Consider the following 17,977-nt stretch of genomic DNA (forward strand, 5'->3'; position numbering starts at 1 on the left):
GCGTCCCCGCGGCTCGGTCCTCGACCAGGCCTCCTTTTTGTTACGCACCCCCAGCTAGGAGCAGCCCGTAGCAGCTGTCTAACTCCCAGGTACCTATTTCTTCTGCTACGTAACAAGCGCATCAGAGTGAAAGAAACTCTGTCCATTTATTTCCGCCTCCACCGGAGATCGAACCCGAAACCTCAGGACTACGAATCCCGAGCGCTGTCCACTCAGCTGGTTGTGCAAGCATAAGAATTATTGTGCAAACAAGTACATAATAGTACAGTACGTTATACATAAATATATAATACATAATTATGTTATTATTATTAATTATGTTATAATACATAATTATGCTATTTATGCACATAAAACAGAACAAGGATAATAGAAAATAGCTGTTACAAAAGTTGGAGAAACAGGCAGGAATAACAGATAAGGTGCTCCAGTGGATAAGAGAGTATCTAAGCAACATAAAACAGCGAGTAACTGTTGAGAGGGGATGACTGGGGATGAGGGAGATGATATCTCCTTGCCTTGAACTGTGGAGATGGGATGACATCTCGCCACCTCAGGGTGGTGAGATGTCATCTGTGGAGTCCCACAGGGCTCTGTACTTAACCAATCCTGTTTCTGATATGTAAACGAGCTTCCAGATGGTATGGGCTCATTTCTCTCAATGTCTGGTGATAATTCTCTCCTCAGAAGCCCTCATCAAAAGGTTATCATCAGCGGCGTATGCCGTTGATGATATCCTTTTGCGGGCTATTCAAGCCTGTGCCACCTTTTGGTGGCTTAATCTTCATCAATCACTCACCATGCACAGTTACAGCCCAGCTCCTGTGGCAGGTAAGTCCACTATACGGGCTCACCATTGCCCGTGCTACTTGGAACTTTTTGTTCCGAGTAGCTGAATCTAAAACAACAACAACAACAACGACACCACACAGACACAACTATGATGTATAAGCGAGCACCGCAAATAAACATCCCAATCATTCTTCAAAGAGCATTGGAAGTTTTAAGGGTTAATATAGCCTCCTGTCCACAGATGGGCAACTCCTCCACCATCCTGTGTAAGAATGAACGTAAAGTTACCTTCGCAGAGTATGCAGTTGAAGAACAGCCACCAGGAATTGAGAGTAAATCCTTTCTCACGGAAGAGGCAGCTTACAAGCGTCTTCAAAACTATTATAACAAGAATGGAAGCAAAATAAATATTCTTCAGCTATTTAAAGATGATCCAGATAGGTTTAAGAAATACAGGTACTGTATGAGGCTTTTATCTGTATTTGAATGTAGGCTACGTTCTAATGATTGATAATATTTGTTTATATGTTCGATGGTATTTTAGATCATGGATCACTTATTTATTGTTAATAATTATAATTACTTGTTAAGCATATGGATAATTTGTACTATAGTAGTTCAACACTGTTTTTCTCTGCCTGTTAACGATCAAATTAAGGCAGCCATAAATAGCATTATTACCTGAATTTATTTGAGGGCCATTATATCTTTTTAGTGGCCTCCACGAGGACAGGAAGCCAGCAGATTGTCAAAGTTCCTCCCACCTCCACCCGGTGGAGGTGGTGGGTTTTTGTCGCCCGGTGTTGACCTTTTTTTTCTAAAGCAGATGTCTTTCTGAAGATGAGGTCTCCATGCTTGGATACAATAATTCAAGTGGCGGCACAGAGATTTCTACAGTTGCACAACTACGTTGTTTTCCATGAAGCCAGAGATAAGCAGACGAGGAGTCACAATAACGTGGCTGAAATATGTTGGCCAAACCACACACTAGAAAGTGAAGGGACGACGACGTTTCGGTCCGTCCTGGACCATTCTCAAGTCGATTGTGAATGGTCCAGGACGGACCGAAACGTCGTCGTCCCTTCACTTTCTAGTGTGTGGTTTGGTCAACAAGTCAAAGATTCGGTTGACTATTCCAAGAGTCTGGTTGGCTTTTTTTTTCACGGCAGCTCCCACTTTTATGCAACTTTCAGTGATTGATGAATTCTGACTCCACAGTCCTTTTCTTCCTCAATCTGCGTCAGGTAATGTTGTGGATTTGGTAGTTGTGATGCGCATTGTAATGCCCCACATGCAAGGTCTTCCATTTTCGACATTAAAAAGACATTTGCCAGTATTCCGACCATTTGTGGAGTATCAGTATCAGTATGTGGAGCTCGGTATCATTTTCACATACATTATTAACCATACATCTTAGTGTCATCTGCAAATTTGATGATGTCGTTTGTAGTATTCTTATCTATGTCACTGATGTATATGACTAAAAGGGAGTTGGCCCCAAAATTTATCCTTGTGGTACCCCATTCACCACATTTCTCCAGTTAGATTCATTCCCGTTCTTTGTTCTGTTTTGTCCATTCCATTCTACCATTTATTCCATGTGCTTGTAATACCGTCCTCACAATGAGCTTTTGAATCTTTTAGTTTGCCAATGCTCTTCTATTTCGCACGTTATGGGAAAATCCCTTAATTCACTCTCTTCATCTGCTTTAAACGTGTGGGCATTGATTAGTTTAGTTCATTTATTATACACCCCCTTACCCATCCTGTAGGCGATAGTGGAATGGGTTAATGAGGCACATAATGGGCTCAGGGATTGAACCTCAAAATTCCTTTAGCTTAGCAAGTTACAGTTTAATGAGCTTGTTACAAAATTCAATGCACATCGTCACATCAACAATGGGCTCAAGACCGTCCACAAGTACAGTCATTGGTATGACTAGTCTATCTTATGTACTATAGTACATGTATAATCAATTTCAGTGTGATACTGCCGACCCCAGACGATGGATATATACTACTGGACTACAGTAAAAACCGCATTAATGATGAAGTTCTTGCACTATTGTTTGATTTGGTAAGTTCATACCCTAACTAGCCTCATGTTATCTATGAAAATAGAATTGTGTTTACAGTACAAGCTTACAGCTTGCACTGTCATGTGGTTCCCTTAATCTTACCATTATTCCTATAGTTTTTGGTTTCGCAATTACTACAGTCACTGCAGCTAAACAATTACTCCTCAGTAAATAGTAAGCAACAATGTGCAGGGGGTAAGTTGATCTGATATTATTACAGATCATGTCTAGCACTGTTAAATAGATCACTTGACCAAGTTATACAATTATTCGCGTATCTTTCATATCGATCCCTACACAGACTGTGTGTGTTTGCATAACACATTTACATTTCAACATCCTGTTCTGCATTGATTAGCGCAATAATGATTCACAACAGATTGTGAATTCCATCCAGGGCGGGTGGAACGTTTGGGCACGTTTCCGTGCACCTGAGACCTCAATTCACCTAGCAGTAAATAAGTATTTAGAGCTTTAGTTAACTGTTAATTGTGGATCTCATCGCAGCTGGCGGACTGATCAGCCATGACAGGTGGCGCAATATGGCTCAGGTAAGTCACTCGGCTCAATATTGTTTGGTCTGGCCAATAACTATAGTTGGATGACTGTTGACTAGGGAGATCACGATCAACCTTAATGGGTTTGTAACTGTGCACTGTGTTAGATAATGTTCCAGTGGTCTGTCGGGCATTTCTCTACAGTGCTCGGATTGGCTGATAACCTCTATCTTGCATATTTCAACCAATCAGTGCTATTTGCCGCTCCATCCCTGATTGGCTGAGATAAGTGATGTGATGTGCTTACCTATCAGTGACTACGAGGGAATGAGCTCAAGCTCTTTATGCCCCGGCTCTTTGCAATTCATCCTTGGCGCGCAAATTCCTTCTCTCAACATTAACGTTTTAAACATATTTTTTTCTTAAAGTTGTGGATGGAATTGGCTTCAACAAAACCTTTTCCTTCACTGAATTCCACTTGCCAACCACCCAAACATGGAACGAGAATTTAACTTCCTTATATGTTTAAAATGTTGCCATCTTTCTTACCCAATAAGGAATAACGATTAATGCTAAATGTGAAAATTGTATTTTGTAACTATACAAAACTAGTTAAATCATTGTTATATGACACACGACGATTCTCTCTCTCTTTCTTTAGATTTTTCACTAACGTAATACACCTACCTTTGTCGGGGGAGAGGGGGGGAGGTGGACAGACAGCCTGTGTATATATATACACGTTATAGGCTTATATTGAACACGGGAGACATCTGCCGTCACGCAGGGTGCAGTCGCACCTCCACAGATCTCCAGTATCAGCTCTTGATACTGGTAATGGCTCAAAAGGGCCACCACTTACGGGCTATTCATGCCCCTGCCACCTTTTGGGTGGCTTAATCTTCATCAATCAATCTTATATCGAAGTCCCTCAAGGTCAAACATCCTGACCCGTCCAGGATGCAACCCCACAACAAGCTGACTAAATCCTGGGTATATTTAGTGCTAGGTGGACAGAGGCATTAGGTGATAGGACATGTGCCCAACCATTTCTGTCCCGTCTGGGATTTCAATCTGAAATTAGTGATTGTGAGTCAATAGCTATACATATATAGGCCGAGACACTACCAACAAAATACCTCATCATATTTTAATAATTATGTTATATTTGCTACAGTTTAGCAGTAATAATCACTAGCTACAGAGGCCGCTTTCTACTAATACATAAAGATTGTCGAGCCTAGAGATTAAATATTAAGATATTAATATAGATTAAACAATTATTAGAGATTAAACAAGGCCCGAAATGCTATGCGTGCTAGTGGCTTTACAAGAATGTAAAATCAACTTAATTTCTATGTTCTCTGTTAACCCCCAATGTACCTTCTTGTATATAAATAAATAAATAAATAAATAAATAAATAAATAAATATGTTACTCGCATAACACCACCAATATCACTTTTGTAGAAGCCTATATTTTACAACAAGATGTCTCAATATTCATTTTAATGGGCTGCTTTTAAACCATAACACAAAATAAAAATCTTCACAAGGGTCATTTTCTGTTACTCATGCCATATTTGTTGTATGATAAACTGGAATTACACTATAAGTTGGATGTTATTCATTTTCATTTTAATTAGTTGCAATATTATGCAGGCGAGAGCACGCAAGGTGGAGGCGTGGCGAGATGCAATGTTCTCAGGCGAGAAGATCAACGTGACTGAGGAGAGAGCCGTGCTACACACCGCCCTCCGTAACCGTGACAGCTCCCCCATCATCCTTGATGGTCAAGACCTCATGATACAAGTGAACTCTGTTCTTTCCCACATGAAGAACTTTTGTGACAGGGTAAGATGGATACATGTGGCTGATACACCAAGGCCAGGTGGAAACATGTTGGTGATACATCAAGGTAAGATGCATGTATACCACATATATGAGACCAGTCTCAATCATGGAGTATGCGGCCCCAGCATGGAGCCCGTACATTATCAAGCACAAGACGAAACTGGAGAAAAGTTCAGAAGTATGCCATTAGGGTAGTCCCAGAGCTAAGAGGCATGAGATGCGAGGAAAGGCTGCGTGAACCGCATCTCACGTCGCTAGAAGATAAGACCTAAGGGTGACATGATCACTACATACAAAATTCTCAGGGGAATTGACAGGGTAGACAAGGATGGATAATTTAACACTGGTGGTACATGCACTAGGGGACACAGATGGAAGCTGAGTACCCAAATGAGCCACAGAGACATTGGAAAGAACGTTTTCAGTGTCAGAGTAGTTAGTAAATGGAATGCATTAGGCAGTGATGTGGTGGAGGCTGACTCCATACACAGTTTCAAATGTAGATATCATAGAGCCCAGTAGGCTCAGGAACCTGTACACCAGTTGATTGACGGTTGAGAGGCGGGACCTAAGAGCCAAAGCTCAACCCCCGCAAGCACAAATAGGTGAGTACATGTAGGTGATAAGTCAAGGTAAAATATATACACGTAGGTGATACATCAAGGCAAGATGTATACATGTGGGTGATACATCAAGGTAAGATGTATACATGTAGGTGATACATCAAGGAAAGATGTATACATGTAGGCAGTACAGCAATATTTAAGAATACAGTATTATTATGATAAAATAACATGCAGATAGCAGATAAAATTGTTGCATTTCGAGCAATAATATAAAGATACGTTTAAGTTATATTTCATGTAGAAGAGTACATCTTACAACAGAGTTTGTCATCAGTATATTCCTCGCTGAAAGTATTATATTCCCCTAGATGCTACGATATTAGTCAGCCCCATGAAGCAATGAAATATATTTAAGTACAATAAAGTACGTACTGTACTTGTACGTACGTACTGTACTTGTATGATTACAGTAAGTATAGTCAGGAATATAACATAACAAGGTCTCTGCCATAGTTCTACAGCCATAACAATAGCAGATTCTGTATAAGAATATATGGAACCTCAAGTGTCTTATATTTGTTCTTGCTTTACATTCTGAAAGTTATTATGAACAAAGATAAAGTTCTAGAATAGCTTCTTTGTTCTTCGCTTATAAACTGTAATTTAGCTTACTTTACAAACACATTAAAGTACAGTACAGTATATAAAATCAGATTTTACATTTATGTTATTTTAACGTAGATGGAAATATCATAGATTGCAAATTTGAAATATCTTCATCCCTGCCTGTTCGTAAAAGAATTTTTGTTTTGTTTGGCCATGGTACATTCCATTGACTGTTCTTGTTTTTCGTTTCAAGACTTGCTAGGTTTTAGGACTATGAGTCCTAAACCTAGCTACATGCAATAAAATTTAATGTATGCAATATAATAAATAATTTATTATGCAGTACAGTACTATATATGTTTTTTTTATCTCATAAAACATTTAATTTTTGGTTATTATTCAGGTTATTTCAGGTGAATGGAAAGGTTATACTGGAGAATCCATCACGGATGTAGTGAACATTGGTATTGGAGGCTCTGACCTTGGTCCATTAATGGTGACAGAGGCGCTCAAACCTTACGCTGTCGGACCAAATGTACACTTTGTCTCCAACATTGATGGATCACACATGGCGGAAACCCTCAAAGTAAGCTGTACATTTTCAGGAATATGCTTTACTTGGCTGCTCAGAATTCTTTAGCATTCAAATACGTGACATCACTAGCTGCATGTGTCTAGCTAATGATTATTGCAGAGTTTAAAAAGGTTATTGCAAGGGTTCTAAAAATTATTGTTACTGTCGTTTCCAATATCAGCACATAAACCCTGGGACAACGCTGTTCATCATTGCCTCCAAGACATTTACCACACAAGAAACCATTACCAATGCGACCTCTGCCAGAAATTGGCTCCTAGCCACTGCTAAACATGTGAGTATCATACCTGTGTGCTTTACACCTCCATATCTCAAACATTTTGCTACTGTATGAAATTGCTAATTAACTTCACCAAATAGAGATACTTTTGAATGTGCTAAACATGAAGAGAAGAATGATTTTGAATGCTGTATGTCAGATATGATGTGATACAGTATTGAATAATACAGTACTGTATACCAGAAATTTTAACTGAATTTACCTAGGGGGGCCACAATTTCTAGTGGACTCGATGGGGGCAAGATCACTTCTTTGAAAGGTCAAATGTAATGCATACAAGAGAAAACAGTTTTAATCTCAACAAGTCACAGTGTAATATAGAAAACAGATTGTTGACCAGACCACACACTAAAAATTGAAGGGACGACGACGTTTCGGTCCGTCCTGGACCATTCTCAAGTCGATTGTGAATGACTCACAATCGACTTGAGAATGGTCCAGGACGGACCGAAACGTCGTCGTCCCTTCAATTTCTAGTGTGTGGTCTGGTCAACATACTTCAGCCACGTTATTGTGACTCATCGCCTGCATAGAAAACAGATGCTTTTTCACCCATATGGTTATAAACTCATGGAATCTCCTACCTGCCAAAGATGAAAATGCCAAGACATTATTTGTTTAAAATTAGGTTTGAAAAAATCCTTGGGAACAATGGGGAACTTTGACAAATTGCTGGTTTCCTATCTTCATCAAGGCTACTAATGACCCTCAGGTAAATTCAGTTAAGGTAAATAGATTTGGCTGGTAGGTGACTTCATGGGTTTATGACACTATAGGATAGGTGAAAAAACATGTGAGTGGAATTTACTGTGAAGCTTTATATAATAAAACTTTATGAATTAAATGAGGAATTTTAAATTTATAGTTGTTCACCATCCACATTGTTACTAAGTTATTTTATGTTTTGTCATTGATATTATTTGAATTCCTATCAGGTCTGAAATAAGTACGAAAATTAAATGTTACCTCTTCTTTTGTCAGGCTTCTGCTGTTGCAAAACATTTCGTAGCTCTGTCAACCAATGGTCTCAAAGTGAAAGAGTTTGGTATTGATGAGGCCAATATGTTTGAATTCTGGGATTGGGTTGGTGGCAGATACTCCCTCTGGTCCGCCATAGGCCTGTCCATTGCTCTCCATATTGGTTTTGCCAACTTTGAAAAACTGCTGTCTGGTGCTCACTGTATGGACATACATTTCAGAACTGCACCACTAGAGAAAAATGTAAGCAGTATTTTTGTAGCATTCATTCTTTCCTTTGTTACAAAATTAGTTAGAATTATATTGCTAACATTTTTATAGTAAAAGGGGCATGCTTTATTAAAGAAGATTTTAAAGGGATTAGAAATTACAGGTCTCATAAACCGTAAAGATTATATTATGTATTAGCAAACTCCTACCTACTTAGGTAAATGTTTGGTTAGAACAATTTTGATATGTAATTACATATATATTTCGAGTAATAATAACTACAATTTAATGATTATTTTTGGATTGTAATACTGGATATTTTTGCAGGTTCCTGTACTTCTGGGACTTGTGGGAGTGTGGTATCACAACTTCTATGGGGCTGAGACCCATGCCCTCCTGCCCTATGACCAGTACATGCATCGCTTTGCTGCCTATTTCCAACAGGGGGATATGGAGTCCAATGGAAAGTATGTGTTTGCTTAAATACTGTTAACTAAACTATTATATTAGGCACAGATTGCTGAACTGAACTCCAATTCTTATTGTCACATTACTTAGTTACTTCCAACTGACATAGTGAAACAGCTATTACCAAATAATTTCATTACTAATTAATGTACAGTAAATCAGTTTGATTAGAGATTTTTGCTCTTAAAGGCAAATGTATTCTCCAGAATTATCTGGTATTTCTACAAGGAATTATCTACCTCAGAAGCTGTAGAATTATATTATAAACCTACTATGAGATTTTCCTTTCTCCAAAAGTTATAGGATATATTTTGCCATTTCTGTAACCTATTCTATACAAAAAATAAATGCAGACTTGTATAATAATCTAATTACAGTATATTATTTATACTTATATATATATATTTTTTTTTATATTATATTATATTATATTTATTTTTTATCTTATATATTTATATTATATTGTTTATACTTATATATATTACTTATAGTACTACATATACTATATTTAAATGTACAGTATCTTTGATATAAACATGACTCTGCCTTGTTTGTCATTCTGTTGACCCCAACAATCCTGGTTTGTGAGCTCACTCATTATAATTCTCGAAACATTCAGTACTTGGGCATAAAACCCAACCAAAAAGCAACACATTATTACACAGAAATAATTCTTATACCATCATGTATCCTACTTCTACACCACTATGTCTATAACTTAATGAGAAAGCATAATCTTTAGAGATAACTTTTGACTAAAAAAAAATTGGATGTAGAGTTACACCAAAATAAAAACAAACTATTTGTAGATGAAATTTCACCTATAAAGGTTTTATCAAGTCTAGCAAGATACACAGGGCTAATACTAATAAAGAGGGCAGGTCAATGAGGCAAAGGTGGGGATGAGGTGAGCAAGATGAGGGACTACATGTTATAATTTTTATTTTTACAGTACAGTACAGTACTATATTACAATTGTTAAATACCGTATTATGCCATGCTAATTTATTTTTTATTTTTGCAGATATGTAACACGTTGTGGGCGTCGCGTAGAATACAGCACAGGACCAGTTGTTTGGGGTGAACCAGGAACTAATGGTCAACATGCATTTTATCAGCTGATTCATCAAGGAACTCGCCTCATTCCGGCAGATTTCATTGCTCCTGTCAAGTCTCATAACCCAATTGCAGATAATCTTCATCATAAGGTTTATTCATGAATGTAATGATGTAATTTATCCTGTACAGTATATGTTTTATGTTATACTGTATTGTGTCTTTCTCCCAATTTGCTTTGATTTATTCATATACCATTTCAGTTCAGTATTTTCCTTTTTACAGCTATCTTTCTGAACTAGTCCTCTTGGTTGCATCCTGAGCCATCACCCAGGATCCACCTAGGACACTGCACAAGCACCAGGCTCTCGGAGAAATTCACCCCATCATGGCAAGTTACTTTTCAAATTGTCTTGCCAGGTAATTAGTGATGGAGGATAGTGGGGAGTATTATCAATCCTTCACCAGAGCAACCATTTGCTAATATGCAAACAAAAACAAACATTCCAGTATTTTGATTCATCTGTGTGGGGTGCCAGCTCTGCAGAGACTAATTCAGTTAATTTTTTGTTTTACCCGAGATTTTCTCTAATTGCCGGGGTATCCATTATTTTAGAATATGCTTCACGAGGGCAACCAGTCATTGAGTGTCTCTTGCTATTGAATTATTGTATCTCGGGTCAGTTTAGCATCGGAGTAGTCTTAGAACTTCCTGAATGGGCTTTGTTTGGCACTGCCTTGCCCCAGGATGTAGTGGTTTGGCAGTTCCGTGTACAAGTTCCCTATTGTCTTCGGCCACTATAGACCTCTGCTCACACTTTTCTAAGTGATTTGGTACATTACCTCTACTCTGAGAAGTTGTTTACTGCTTAGTTGCTCTGATTTTCACCACCTGGTGAGTGGGTTCTGCTCCTGCCGTAAGGTATGCTTCATGCCGAGGCTTTGCTTAAGTACTGTAATTATAAAAAATGGGTGCCAACTCCTGGAAGACTATTTAGCACCATCTGTCACAAAGTCTTAAAACAATCCCTAGATATCATGCCGGATGCCAATATAAAAGAAAAAGACATAAGGATCATAGGATTTGAAGCATTAGACACTACAGTCATGAAAGCATTGAGAGTCAACCACAATAATAAATAAATGTTAGCACATGAAAATTGTCTTAAGAGTGTATAACTCCAACATAAAAAATACTTATATCTGGGGAGAGGCAACATGCCAAATACTAAAATAATACTAAATTTGCATTATCTAGCTGTCTTTCCCAGCATATTTCTGTGAGGGTTTGGTTTATTTGTTCCTAGTTAATCTGTTTATTAAAATTGAATTTGCTGAATTCCCCTCCTCTTGGATTTTAGACTGACTGCACAGGTCTATTGTCCATTGCAGCATTCCAAAAGATGAAGAAAAGACGACATTTCTGTCTATCCTGGACCATTATCAAGTCGATTGTCAATTGACTTGATAATGGTCCAGAACGGACCGAAACATCGTCGTCTCTTTGTGGCTTGGTCATCATATATTCAGCCACGTTATTGTGATTCATCATCAGCATCCCAAACTTGGTTATAGCGACTTGATTGGCAAAAGAAAAGAGCAGACTGAGGTTCAGAAAGCATAAAGGAGTAATTGTAGGAGTGTGGACGTGGCATCAAAAAGTCCTTAAGACAATACTTATGAGTAAGAAAGTCAGGGTGGAAGTAACAATCAGTGCTTATGGACAAGAAGTGCAAACTGAGCTCATTCATACCTAACACTGGCTCAGCAATAGGATGATGAACAGGTTCTATACATCCAGAAACTTATTTGGCTGCAATCTTATGAATGATCCAGATATGGGAAAGATGGGTGCTAACACCAAAAGTGGAGACATAAGATCTCTAACTCTCCTATTTAGCTGTACAAGTGATCCTATGGGCCTCCTGCATTAGTCTTCCCAGGGTCTCTTTGTGGCTTGAGCTTAGTGAGGTTGGCAATCTCCTTTCACCTGGTTGTACTAGCTAATAATATTAGCTTGTGACAATCTTTTTAGGGGTGGTTGGTAGTTATGCATTTTCAGAGCATTTTTTTTTTTTACACGTGTGGATACATGAATACGAAACCAAAAAAATGTTAAGAGGCTTATAGCTTACCTTGCCCACAGCTCATCTTAAGTCTTACCTTACTAGATTACCCTGGCACATAACCTACCAAGTTCAAGTATGTTTATTGAGACAAGAATATACATCTCAAATGGATAGAGTAGCTTAGGCTATTCCTACATCTATTCCTATTCCTACCAATTGGTTTACAATTGATTTACAATCAGGTGCCGAATTACTGCTGGGTAAACAGAGAACAGCTAAGGCACAGTATCTAGTCAACTCTCCCTGTCCAAAATCACTTGCAAGGCATGAGCCAAGCATGCTGCCACTGTACCACAATACTGTAGTTGTTTGCAAGGGGTGTTGAGCAGTTTCACGTGTTTGTAGATGTCATAACAAATGATTTCTCTTAGTTGTAGAGTGAAAAATGCTATCCACTGTTTCTTGCCCATATACTTTGGAACAAGCCAACTTGAAAAGTTAACCGTCTCAGTTGGGCTCAAAGTTGCAGAGTCTGGCGTCTTAGCAGTGACCTGGGTTGACCCATGACCCTACCTCAGGTCAACAACCATGGAGCAACTCAGAAAAGATACCAGCATTCCATTAAGCTATATAATTTTTCCTTGTTGACTTATCACACTATATATATTAATGCATTAGAATTGCTCTTTTTGCCTTCAAATGTTTATTAGCAAGATTAAAAACTCATCATAGTTTTACTCCACATATTGTAATACAGAATATTTTAAATTTAAGTGTTCGTTAGGAAAGCAGCAGCTTACAGTACTGTTAGAGCAAGTTTGACGCCCCTAATTTTGATGATCAAGATATGTTTATTAATAGTTTTAAATATTTTCAAATTAAGGTACAGTATACTACAACTCAAATTTTTTTTATTGTTCACTTGGCAGCTGCTCCTGGCAAACTTCCTGGCACAAACTGAAGCTCTAATGAAAGGAAAGACGAGGGAAGAAGCTAAGGCAGACTTAGAAAAAGCACAAGTGCCAGATGACGTCCAAAAACGCATCTTGCCTCATAAAGTGTTCGAAGGCAATCGCCCATCAAACTCTATCATGGTAGAAAGAATTACTCCATTTACTTTGGGAGCACTAATTGCCATGTATGAACATAAGATCTTTACACAGGGTGTCATCTGGGACATCAACTCCTTCGACCAATGGGGGTAAGAATGTATGTTGACATCAGTATTATCACAACTCTTAATTTCATTATTATGCAGGAGGCATTACATCAGCTGACTGCTGAAACTACCTACCTTACTGATCAGGATCAGGCAATTGCCACAGAATTTTTGTTATGATCAAAGTACCACAGATAAGGTAATTGTCCAGCCCGTCCTCTTACAAATTACGTCACTTTTCATCCATATGCGTTATGGCCAAAATTCACCATATTAGAATTTAAATAAAAAAAAAAAATGGAAATTCATTTTCCAAATGAAATGGACTCAAAGCAGCAAGTTTTGGGTCTTCTAGTAGGTTAGGAGAGCAGCAAGTTCTCTCAAGATTTCAAAATGTTATAAAAACCATGAATTTAGAGTCTTCGCCTAACTTAACAGACGAAGCTAGAGGATCCAAAACAGAAAACAGGGCAGTATGTTACTTTCGCAAGCTGCTTTCATTGTCTAGTACAGTTCGGTGTTTTTAGCCTTAGTGTGCATACGAGTGAAAAGCACTGTAATTTATAAGAGGCCAGGTTGAATTGTCAGGAGAAAGTGCTAAACCATTACAATTATATAGTGCTTGGAAGGGAAAGTGCCTCAGGAAGTAAAAACTGTAGTAAAAAGGATCAATCAAAGCTTAGGAATAATCAAATTAAGTTTTGATTGTAAGGAAAAGGTGGTGGTCACTCATCCATATAAACTCCTTGTGCTTCCTTACTTGGACAACTATCCAAACATGGATATTCACTTAAAGACATAACTGCACTGGAAATGTTTTGGTACAGAACAATGAAAATCATCTCTGAACTAAGTCAACTCGTTCCACGAAAGGTTTAGGGCCTCAGGTCTAACAACTCTGCAAACAAGACATGTTAGAGCTGAACTCACCGAGACCTTCAAGATACTGGACAAATTAGAAAACATTAATCCAGACCACACCTTTAAAATATCCCATGTAACACTCATAAGTGACAACAGCTTCAAGCAACAACATAGGGCAGACAATTGGAGACACATTTTCACACAGGGATGAACAGGTTCTGAACAACTACAGATGCTTGCCTTTAGGTTGCACAGATGATAGTTGTTAAAATTATGCTGGTGTATTTTGCTAGGAATGCAAGTTTTGCCACTTAATGTTGGATTGCATAATTCAGGTAAACATTACCAGTTTCCAATGTCATTTGATCATCCTATTAAATTTAAAATTATTTTCTTCACTCATTTTGTTAAATAATTGTTCATATTTCTGACATGTTCACAGGGTGGAACTTGGTAAGCAGTTAGCAAAAGCTATTGAACCAGAGCTTCAAGATAATAATACAGTGTCATCACACGATTCTTCTACAAATGGACTAATGAATTTCATCAAATCATACTTTTAAATTTTAAAGATTTGTTTAAAGATTTTTTGTTTTCCTTCTGTGTTTGAACAAGAAAAGATTTGAAGTGTTTATTGTTGAACAAGTGGGATACAGATTTTATAATGTATACATACTGTATTTCATAATACAGAACATAGGTATTTCAGAACTTGGGTGAATTTTTCTAAAATGTACAACAAATTATTCTGCATAAAACACAATAGCTAATTATTCTACATGTATATCAAGTGTTACATTTCAAACAAACTCTAGCAGCCAACCACGCTATGTTTATGTTTATCTTCTTTCCTTGGAAGGAAGATGCACTGATTACGTGGAAAGAAATATTTAACTTGTTCTCTATTTAAAATGAATAGAAAATTGGAGCAACTATAATGAATTCTTGATAGTTGCAGCCAATTCTACCATCATCATCTGGTGTATGATGGATGGGCATAGTAGTGAGGAAGTTTAAGACACACGGTATGAGTGAACGATGTGTAAGAGACGAGGTGCATTACACATGTGATATGGGCATGTTAATAGAATGCCCTAAAACAGTTTAGTGAAGAGGGTGTTCTTGGGTTAAATAAAGGAATTGTATGGTAGAGGCAGTCAAATGGTATCGTGGAATAAGTAGAGTGGAACAGTATATGAAAGAAAGGGGAGGGATAAGACCTTGAAAGTGAAAGGTTATGGGGTGATAAGAGCCTCCTCGAGAAACTTTTGCTTTGATCATCTCCGAGTAAGGGGCAGTCTACGTCTCGGTAGATTTCATTGTTTGATATACAGGATTATGTTTGATGACATTGTGACAGTAATTATTGCATTAGGCCTCATACTGAGGACCATTAATCATGTGTGCACCTTAGTGAGGCTTGGCACTCTAGTGACCACACACAGGTCAAGAAGTGTGCATGAAGTAGAGATATTTGCTCATCTCCAGACATGTCTCATGAACTGAGTGACCTTGTAATTGACAATCCACAAGCTACTCTAGGAGCCATACTCGTGTAAATACATACCTGATACTGTTCATAATTCTGATATTTTTGGTAGAGCACATTTATATTGACAAATTGAGCTATTTCTTCATAAACAGTACACATATATTGTGCTCAGTGTTATGTAACTTATTTATATTAAATAAAAAAATCAAGGGTGTTTGCAATAGTCCTCTTCCAATTCTGTGATTTGACTAGGCCTGCCAGGCCTAATGTCATATAATGCGACTCCTTCCCCAAACTAATCCATTCCAATATGCGATGGATTAGTGTTTCATCTGCAACACTAGTGCAGATAGTGTTTCAAGAAAAACTATTAGACTAAGGCCTAAGATAAGCTGAGGGAAGGGAAAATGCTAAGCCTAATAACAGGAGTCAAAATTTATCTGCTTTATCAGATATCAGACTATCTGATCTGTTAACTATAAATAGTTATCAGACTATTAATATAGTCTGAGAAAGCACTGAAAAACAAAAACCAATACTGTACATACCAATATATATATATATATTGGCACCTCTCTAGAAGGGAAGACAAATAAGCAATTTAACCCCAAGCTGCTAAGGGCTATTTGGCCTTTGTCAAAAGGCCAAATCCAATTGGGACGTGTCAAAAAATTCTTATAAACCTGTTAGTGTGTGTGTGCCCTGATCACAGGAAAAATAATAAAAAAAATCCTAAGTGTCATATTTTGGCCGCAATAGGGCGGGGAAGTCTGGCGAAAAGGAGGCGCTGACAGATCATGCGTCAGAGGCGGTCTGGTCTGTCCCAGCTGTCACGCGGGTGTTGCCACAAAGATGATATTACCGTGTGAATCATCGTTGTACTCAAAATTATAGTGTGCATATTATTGATTTAATTATGTTCATAAAACAAACAAATATTTTTGCAGTTATTGCACTATATACACAGGTTATAAGTATCTGCATGTTTTGTTCACCATAACGAACCACTAAGTTGATATTGTGAGTCAAAAAGCAACAAAGAGTGGCCAGCACACACCAGCCAGCCACTCGCTACCACTCCCTCCCTCAAAAACTCCTCACTCGCAAACATCCTCCTCCCACCATACTGTTTTTGCTTTTATTTACTACATACAGACATATGTAAGTATCTACATGTTTTGTTCACCATAACTGTTCATCTAAGCTGGCATAGTGCACAAAGAACATAGTGGCCACTTACACAGAATGACAAGTCAGGAAGATAATGCCACCTCCCTCACCAAATGGCTTCTCCCAACACTTCTTTTGCTGTTATTACACTATATATGCACATTATATATAAGTATCTACATTTGTGTTCACCATAGCGAACCACTAAGCTTGTATGGTGACGGCAGACAGTAGCAGGTGGCCACACACAACTGATGTTCCCTCCCTCCCTCAATGGTTCAAGGCCAGATGCACTAACATTCCTCCTTCCAGTATACTGTGTGTGTTGTTATTACACTATATAGACATTATTTATAAGCATCTACATGTTTTGTTCACCATAACTGTTCAACTAAGCTGGTACAATGCCCAAAGGTCATGCTGTGTAAGGGTGGCCACTATGCTAAGTCATACAGATGTTGCCACCTCTCACCAAAATGGCTTCTCCCAATACTCCTTTTGATGTTATTACACTATACACATTATATGTAAGTGTTACATTTTTGTTCACTATAACAAACCACTAAGTAGGTATGCCGAGTCAAACAGCAGCAAGGAGTAGGCACCACACACCAGCCAGCCACTGGCCGCCACGCCCTCCCTCACCTTACCTCACTCGCCAACATTCTCCTCCCACCATACTGGTTTTTGCTTTTATTCACTATATACAGACGTTATATACAAGTATCTGCATGTTTTGTTCACCATAGTGAATCACTAAGTTGGTAGAGCAAGTGCAAAGAGCAACAGGTGGGCACACAGATTCGGCAGACTACGCTACAGCCCTCCCACTCTCAACATTACTCCTCCCACAGCACAGTGCAAATTATCACAATCCTGGTCATTTATATCACAGGCAGGGATCTTCTGTAATACTATCATTACTAAATAATATCAGTTACATATATTTCTGGCATTTTTAGGCAATGCTGTGGTCACAAGCTGAACAGCAATGCTGTGAGCATCAGCCTTGGTTGTTCGCCAAGTACTGAGGCTCTCACACCCGGGAATTTTGCCTGTGACTTAAAAAAAAATGGCGTCTGTTTACAAGAGCCCCGAGGAAGGTGATGTGAACCCCATGTATCTGTGGGCTGTTTAAATATTGCGTAGTACTCTAAAACTGCATATGCAGTGATGCGCACTTTTGCATCAGTTACTCAAAACTTCATATGCAGTTTTGCGCAGTTTAAGGGTTAAAAACAGCA

The 17,977-nt window shown here is 38.3% G+C and overlaps 1 protein-coding gene across 2 annotated transcripts in view; it reads left to right on the top strand.

Moving 5' to 3' along the window:
- LOC123769547 (glucose-6-phosphate isomerase) overlaps positions 1-15,772 on the top strand; it is a 26,721-nt gene extending 10,949 nt beyond the window's left edge. For both annotated transcript variants that reach the window (XM_045760774.2, XM_069308677.1), the window contains exons 2-11: positions 1,034-1,248; positions 2,776-2,869; positions 5,029-5,220; positions 6,796-6,978; positions 7,148-7,261; positions 8,249-8,488; positions 8,783-8,922; positions 9,948-10,131; positions 12,978-13,249; positions 14,514-15,772. In XM_045760774.2, the coding sequence (XP_045616730.2) occupies positions 1,034-1,248; positions 2,776-2,869; positions 5,029-5,220; positions 6,796-6,978; positions 7,148-7,261; positions 8,249-8,488; positions 8,783-8,922; positions 9,948-10,131; positions 12,978-13,249; positions 14,514-14,634 (1,755 nt within the window). In that variant the 3' untranslated portion in view covers positions 14,635-15,772. The remainder of the gene's footprint in view (positions 1-1,033; positions 1,249-2,775; positions 2,870-5,028; positions 5,221-6,795; positions 6,979-7,147; positions 7,262-8,248; positions 8,489-8,782; positions 8,923-9,947; positions 10,132-12,977; positions 13,250-14,513) is intronic.
- The last annotated feature ends 2,205 nt before the right edge of the window (positions 15,773-17,977 follow it).

The sequence above is a fragment of the Procambarus clarkii genome, chromosome 63 (assembly GCF_040958095.1).
Source record: "Procambarus clarkii isolate CNS0578487 chromosome 63, FALCON_Pclarkii_2.0, whole genome shotgun sequence".
Lineage (NCBI taxonomy): Eukaryota > Metazoa > Arthropoda > Malacostraca > Decapoda > Cambaridae > Procambarus > Procambarus clarkii.